Source organism: Zea mays, chromosome 4 (genome assembly GCF_902167145.1).
Source record: "Zea mays cultivar B73 chromosome 4, Zm-B73-REFERENCE-NAM-5.0, whole genome shotgun sequence".
Classification (NCBI taxonomy): domain Eukaryota; kingdom Viridiplantae; phylum Streptophyta; class Magnoliopsida; order Poales; family Poaceae; genus Zea; species Zea mays.
In genome coordinates, this window is record NC_050099.1 from 32364071 (window position 1) to 32371941 (window position 7871).

Genomic DNA, 7871 nt, shown 5'->3' on the forward strand with positions numbered 1-7871 from the left:
GTAAATCTATATAAATATATATGTGCTCTAAACAACAATTAGTTCACTACCGTGGACACCACATAGGAGTACTTTTTTACTTCACTTATTGGCTATGAGGGAAGCAGATCCTCTACGCTGCAATTGGGCCACTGACATGTGGGACCAGGTCTAGATTGGACCCACACATCAATGACCGAAATGCAGAAGAGGGTCTCGTTGCCACTGTAAGCTATCTCCTAGAGTTCAGAGCAGGGCAAGAATCTTGCAATGCTCACATGAACATAATATAATCGTTGTGTTAGCTATGCGTCGGCATCACTACCGTCCTCCCACTGGCATCTCCCGTCTACTATTTTGGGACGAACAGAACAGAGACACTAGCTAACTAGCTTATTAGCTTGCTCCCCTCCTTCCTTTCAAGCTTTAAAAGGAGACCATCTCTTGCACCACCTCTTCATCCATCCGGCCAAGCAAGGGGCATGAAGAACAGGAAGGGCTACGGGCACCAGGGCCACCTGCTGAGCCCCGTGGGCAGCCCGCTGTCGGACAACGAGTCCGGCGCCGCGGCAGCGGCCGGCGGCGGCGGGTGCGGGAGCAGCGTGGGGTACTGCGGCGGCGGCGGCGGTGAGTCGCCGGCCAAGGAGCAAGACCGGTTCCTGCCGATCGCCAACGTGTCGCGCATCATGAAGCGCTCCCTGCCGGCGAACGCCAAGATCTCCAAGGAGGCCAAGGAGACGGTGCAGGAGTGCGTGTCCGAGTTCATCAGCTTCGTCACGGGGGAGGCCTCCGACAAGTGCCAGCGCGAGAAGCGCAAGACCATCAACGGCGACGACCTGCTCTGGGCCATGACCACGCTCGGCTTCGAGGCCTACGTCGCCCCGCTCAAGTCCTACCTCAACCGCTACCGCGAGGCCGAGGGCGAGAAGGCCGCCGTGCTCGGCGGCGGCGCGCGCCACGGCGAAGGCGGCGGCGCGGCGGACGACGCCGGCCCACTCGCCGCGGGCGGCGGGGCCGGGGACGGTGTCGACCGCGCGGGCCACGACGACGACGCGCACGTCGGGCTCATGATGGGAGCCAGCAGCGTCGGGTTCGGCTCTGGCGGCGGGGCGGCGCCGTCGTACTACGCGGCGGCATCACGGAAGGCGTACGGCGCGGGGGAAGGGTCCAAGGTGATGGAGTTCGAAGGCGAGGAGGAGAACGGCGGCGTGCAGAGGGGGAGGGGATTTGCCAGCCACCTCCACGGCGCCGTGCAATGGTGAACCAGGTGAAGGGCGGCGTAGCTATAACTAGGTGCGACGAGAAACGATATTTGCATGGTGCTGGTCTGCTGGTGACTAAATTTGCGTGCGTACGTTACGTACTAGTAATTGATTGCAGTTTCTGCTCTCCGTCAAACGTTTTAATGAGATTTATTTGAATTTAAACTCAAATGTTTCTATTGACCCTGGAAGAATTTCGGGTAGTTGTGCATCGTTATTGACCTCTTGTTCAACGAGGTAAACTGATTTGATGAAGAGTGAAATATGAAGTACGTAGACTCACTGTACACAAGTAACACAACATGCATTTATTATTATATAGACATACAGAATCGCCCAAATTAGCTGAGGAAATGCGAGTTGTACGCGTCCATGTGCCCCGCGACACGGACGGACGGCTGGACCGCTGGACGCCGCCGCGCGCCGGCACTGCCCTTCCCTTGAACGAGAACCACCTGCCCGTCGTGGTTCATGGTGACCACGGAGGGAGAAGTTGTCGGACTGGTGTTTGGAGCACACGAAGGACACCTACCGCCACCGCCACGAAGCTGGGCGGCGCGACGGCGTCCTGCGCGCCCGAGAGCTTGGCGAAGCGCTCCTTCAGGCGCCACAATTGTGACGCCGAAACCCCATGGCGGCCTGCAAATGGCGCACCGCGCACCGTAGGCAGGAAATCAAACATAACGCAAGTGCTGAGCCATGGCGCGCGGCCTGCAAACGGGCTCGCTGTCTCAAATTAAAATTTGTATGTGATTTATATATGTGTCTATATTCGTCATTATTTATTTGGATATACACATACAAAACTATGAGTTAAAATAAATATTATTTTGGGACAGGGGAAGTATATAATATATAAAAAAAACAAGAAAACAGAGAGAGAGAAAAAGAGATGTTCTGCAATGGGCCTAGTAGATGTGCTGATTAATGGGTTGCTGAGCGTGCCTTACGGGTCCATCTCCAATCTCCATGATGGGCCACTTGCAAACTTATCATTAAGAATAAAACAAAACGAATAATTCCTGTAAAATAGTTTGTGTTCAAATAATAAAAAGCATAGAACTTATATAGAAATGTTTTTTTCCCACGACATTTCCACTGTCCATTTAAACAAAATCTTTGGAATGTTGACAGTGAAAACTATTTTCACCAACGGTTGCCAACCATATATATATGTGAAAATATTTACACTGCAACCATCTCTGTAAAAGACACATGTCTACACTAATAACCTCAACATCAATTTCTTCATATCTTCTGTTGGTGGTGGAAGCTATAACTATTTAGCCAACAACAATCCTAACATTAGGTTAAGTTTTGAACCCAAAGAAGAGGTGCACATTTGTCATCAAGTTTGTAAAAACAAAGCAGGCACCCACATCTTAATATTTTACTTACTGTATGTATATATACAGATCCTACAAAGAAACATGATTACCTAGGAGGAAGTACTCCATCCATTTTAAACCGACGTTACTATATCTTTTACTTTGTATTTAGATGTAATATATGTCTAGGTGCATAGAGAAAAACTATATACTTAGAAGAATCGAAACGACTTATAATTTGAATTCTCACAATTTATAATGAAACAAAGCTAACGTGTGCTTCGGAGGAATTCGAACTTTGTGTGGGAATGTGCACTCACCACAATAGCCAGCTACTGCAAATATTATCGAATATTATTATTGCCATCGTGTAATGACACCAGGTACCGTAGGTTACCCGAGAAGATTGGGGAGTGAGGCTGCCTCCAACAACAGCCGCTAAAGGGTCCTGTCCGCTAAATATAGAGGACTGTCAGGTCCCCTACGGCTCCAGCAAGGGACTCTATAGCGTCCTCTAAATTTTAGAGGATGTGGTAGACACTCTAAATGTGGAGGGCTCCGGGAGTGCGCTATCCGCGCTGCTCCTCCACCAGCCGCCGCGAGGAAACTTCCGCGTCCTCCTACCCCGCGCTGGCGACTGCATCTTCCGGGGCCGAGCCCTCGATCCGGCGCGCTTCGCCGCCGGCATCGAGGCAGGAGGCCGAGAAGCGGCCGTGCGGAGGCGGCTCTGTCGGCGTAGAGCTCGCACCCCTTCGAACCGAGGTCGCGCGACCCACCGCAACCCAAGATCCAAGCCAGCTTCCCCCTGCTCGTCGCCGCAGAGTCGCCATCGGCAAAAGGCTTCGTCGTCCGCCGACTTCGTCGAAGGCAGCCGGCAAAAGGAAGAGAAGCTCGTCGCCGTCGTCGTCTTCCTCTTCGATTCGGTCCACCGAGGCAGATCCGCGAAGAGCGAGGTACGAACTACAGAAATCCTTTTTGTTTAGTACTGAATCATTACCGTAATGTATTGTTCGTATTTGGGGGCATGGATTAGGATTTCTGGGATGTTTAGGGTTTACGATCTGGAGCATTCTAAATAATGTGCTTCAAATTCATGCATCAATGGCTTATTGTTGTGTCCGGATGCTTAAATTTAGACCGGTTTTGGGGGATCCATTTCGGGTTTGGGGGGTTGTTCGTCCCAGATGATGCGGTTCTGTCCGGATTCAAATTACTCAACATTAATTTTTTATGCGACCATGGTAACCTAATCTGCAAATTTATAACAGGTTGACATAGATGCAATGTACATTTCAACTGTGTACTCATAGTTTGGAATCCCTTCTATGCAGTAGTTTGTATAACATATGTAATTTGTAGTCGGTGTTAACTAATTCAACACTGTGTTTGATGTAGCCATGGATTCGGAGAACGAAAAGCTCCGTAAAGCACTGACTACTCTGCTCAGAGTTGTTCAAAAGCGTAGTTGTGACATCGTTGATGTCGTCAAATCAGCCTTCCAGCCTTTCAACTCACCTTTGGTCGACGAATTGAACCGAGCACTAGTTGAGATTGACGACCTCGCCAAGGATCTTGAAGACGTAGCAGTGCAAACTCAGTGGGAGGTAGACAATATGGCTAACAGTCAAGTTAAAGAACATCCACAACAAGAGGAAGCAGTAGAGGACCTTCTGATAGAAGATGGTTCAGATGACGACCTACTGATAGACGAAGAGTCACCAATTAACTATGAAGACCTAGTGGGCTACGACGATGGTCGTGACTACTCAACCGACGACACATATCCGTACTAGTGTTCTAGGTTTAACTTAAGTAGAAGTATTGTAGCATGTTCAGGTCTATGTTCAGGTCTACTTGTCGGTTGGTATGATCATGCTTTTGGGGGATTTAAATGTTCTGGTCTATGTAAACTGAAATCGGTTCAGTTACTACAATAATTATTGTGTTTAGTTCGACTATGTGTGCCTTACTTTATACCATGTTACATGTTCACTACATGCTCATTTATATCATGTTTGATCTGCCTCTATTCCATAGAATGGGGAGTGATTGGAACCAGGTGATGTCTCAATATGGAAGCTTCCTTAGCCAGATTGACGAGCAGCCTATCGGAACACAACATTCTGAATTTCCAGTTGATGGGCAACCCGAGGGCTCAAGAACACCAGCTGTTACTAAAAAGCCAACTCAAAGAACTAAGCTAGCAAACTTCACTGCTGAAGAGGACACAAGGGTATGCCATGCATGGCTTGCTGTTAGTTGCGATCCCATTATTAACACAGGGCAGAAACGTCAAGGATTTTGGAGTAGAATTACTGAAGCATACAACTCAAGATGAGGAACATTGCCAGAAAGGTCCACCAAATCTTTGATGAGTAGATGGGATACTATCAAAACACAGTGTTCCACTTTTGTTGGATACATGATGGCAGTCCTCCGACAGAATCCTAGTGGACTCAGTGACGCAGACAAGGTACATCTTTCATGTAACATTTTTACATCACTATTTAGAGGTTTGTTAGTATGTTCCTGTTGTAACCATTTGTTTTATGTGGCAGACATCACTGGCAGCTTCTAGGTTTGCAGCAATTGAGAAGAAGCCTTTCCACTTTTTACACTGCTGGGCCATTCTTAAGGACCAACCAAAATGGATGGACAACCACATGGGTCAACAACATCAGCAAGCCAACGCTAATCCCACACATTCTAACACTGTCGATGTGGATGCAGAAGAATCTGTACCATCAAGCTTCACATCGAAGAGGCCACTTGGTCGAGATTCTTCTAAGGAAAAGGCAAAGAGGACTAAATCTGTGGACACATCTTCATCAGATTCTGAGTTCATGACACGCATGGGAGATCTATCTTTGGAGCGCCTGTCAGTGTACAAAACAGTTGTTACAACTGAGGAAAAGAAGTTGGATTCAATGAACAGAAATGAGAGGCAGAAATTGCTCCTAGAAAAGAAAAAGTTGAACCTAGAGAAATTAAGGCTTGAAAGGAAGAAACTAAAGGAGGACAAGGAAGAGGAGATAATGATCTTAAGCATAGATTTGAGCAAATGTAACCCTCTACTCCGCAAGTACTATGAAGCCAAGCAACAAGAGATACTGGCTAGGGTTACTGGGTCTACTTCATCTGGCCAGTGATGGTTCCTTACTTAATATGTTTGTTTGTCATTTATGAATGAGGCGTAGTCGGACTTGTTTCTGTGAGCTTGCTGTCGTCAGACCCTAATCTGGTTTGTACCAGATTTTTTTAGGTCTTCTTTGAACTATTTGTTTTCAAGTATTTGTTTTGAACTATTTGTCATGGTTTGTACCTGAATGTTTTACTATATGTGTTGAACTATTTGGTTTCATTAACTGTGAGGTTGGTGTAGTTTTTGTTTAGCATTTGTACACACATGTGGTTGCATGACAGTAGTACTCCTTGTTATTGAATTCAAACAGCAGCATGAGACACTACGACAGTTCGACACTAAGACAGACAGTACACACACTTGATAAGAACAGACATGACACTAAGACAGACAGTACAACAATGTAAACTAAACATGTCAACACAATAACAGTTCGACAGTAGATAAGAACAGCCATGATAGAACTTGTTTCATTGCGTCCTATGCAACTACGGATCCATGTCGCGCCCAGTGATGGTGTATCAGATCTACCTGAAGCTGAGTATATTTGTTGCGGTCTTTCAGTTGGTTGTACCTTTGATTGACGAAGTCGTTGCGCTCTTCCATTGAACCTTGAGTTGTGTCTGCCAGCACTCCGATGTTTTCAAAGGTTGTGTTCAAAGACAATGGACCTTCGTCTTCTACTATCATGTTGTGCAATATTATGCATGTTTTCATGATGTCCCCAATGTGTTCAGGACTCCAACCGTATGCAGGTCCACGGACCACACCCCATCTCTTCTGGAGTACACCGAAAGCTCGTTCTATATCTTTTCGAGCAGACTCTTGAATTCTTGCAAAGTGTTGGGTTCTAACGTCGTAGGGGTTACGGATTGTCTTCACAAATGCGGGCCAATCAGGGTAAATCCCGTCTGCTAGGTAATATCCCATATTGTACGTGTGACCATTCACAATGAATGAAACTGGAGGTGTGTCACCGCTCAGATGCCTTTCGAAAAGGTTTGAACGGTGAAGAACGTTTATGTCGTTGCAACTACCTGGCAGACCAAAATATGCATGCCATATCCACAGGTCATACGACGCAACAGCTTCCAAGATCATGGTAGGATGTTTACCACGCCCTGTAAACATGCCCTTCCATGAACTTGGGCAGTTACGCCACTCCCAATGCATGCAATCAACACTACCAAGCATACCAGGAAACCCACGTGACTCGCCAACTTGGAGAAGGCGTGCGATATCTTCTGCATTTGGTGCACGGAGATAATACGGAGCAAATGCGGTTTGGACGGCCGTGCAAAAGTGTTTCAATGCCTCATGAGCAGTAGATTCCCCAATGCGTACGTATTCGTCGACGACATCAGCCGGAATACTGTAAGCAAGGATTCGAACAGCAGCAACAACTTTCTGTAGAGCAGAAAGACCAATCTCACCTGCACAATTTGGACGATGAATAAAATAAGGATCCACTTGTTGCACAACATCAACAAGCCGCTCAAACACATGGCGACGCATGCGGAACCTACCATACAATTCATGTGTCATAATAGGGGTCATGAAGTTATGTACATGGTAAAAAGAATGTGTTAATTGTAAATACCTCCTACGAAATTGAGCATCCGTGTACACCGGGTTCGCTCCAAAGTAGTCCGCTCGGATTCTTGCATCGCCGCTCATGTGATCACGATGAATCCTAACACGCCCTGGAATCGAACCACCATGACGACGCTCATTGCGTGCACGTCGCCTCCTATTGACCATGTGCCTCGCCAACTGCAACTCTTCTTCTTCCTCTTCCATTTCTTCCATCAACCGCACAAGAAAATTGTTTTCTAAGTAGGGATTCATGGTTGTGGAGTTTGTAAAGGCAAGGTTGAGTGAAGTATGGAAGGCTCACTCGGTATTTATAGAGGAAGTACGCTTCGGATAGAAGCCATGCGGTTGTCGTGCAAGGGAAGCTAGGCTATGGCTTCTCGAAGAAGAGTACTGGCTTACGGTGCAAGCTTGTCCATTTGAAAACATATTTTGCCAACGATATTATACTATGTGGCGGGTTATCGACAACAATTACACAACAACAAAACAAGCAATGTAATTAATATTCACAATTCGAATTTATTACTTTCAAAATTAATAAATACAATTTTTACGTATCATTTA

The 7871-nt window shown here is 46.8% G+C and overlaps 3 protein-coding genes across 3 annotated transcripts; 2 read left to right on the plus strand and 1 right to left on the minus strand.

The window, feature by feature from the left end:
• The first annotated feature begins 284 nt into the window (after positions 1-284).
• LOC103653048 (nuclear transcription factor Y subunit B-11) lies at positions 285-1517 on the plus strand. Its single transcript, XM_008680022.4, has one exon. It carries the CDS (start codon positions 462-464, stop codon positions 1239-1241), a length of 780 nt encoding a protein of 259 aa, XP_008678244.1. The 5' UTR covers positions 285-461; the 3' UTR covers positions 1242-1517.
• Positions 1518-4959: 3442 nt separating this feature from the next.
• On the plus strand, positions 4960-5718 carry LOC109945698 (uncharacterized). Its single transcript, XM_020552022.1, has 2 exons — positions 4960-5042; positions 5128-5718. The coding sequence occupies exons 1-2, from the start codon at positions 4992-4994 to the stop codon at positions 5716-5718; spliced, it is 642 nt and encodes a 213-aa protein (XP_020407611.1). The 5' UTR covers positions 4960-4991.
• A 1012-nt stretch (positions 5719-6730) lies between these two features.
• LOC103655203 (uncharacterized) lies at positions 6731-7634 on the minus strand. The gene is made up of 4 exons (XM_008681990.4): positions 7312-7634; positions 7056-7233; positions 6908-6955; positions 6731-6748 (listed from the first exon to the last, which is right to left on the minus strand). Exons 1-4 carry the CDS (start codon positions 7557-7559, stop codon positions 6731-6733), a joined length of 492 nt encoding a protein of 163 aa, XP_008680212.1. The 5' UTR covers positions 7560-7634.
• Positions 7635-7871: the final 237 nt, after the last annotated feature.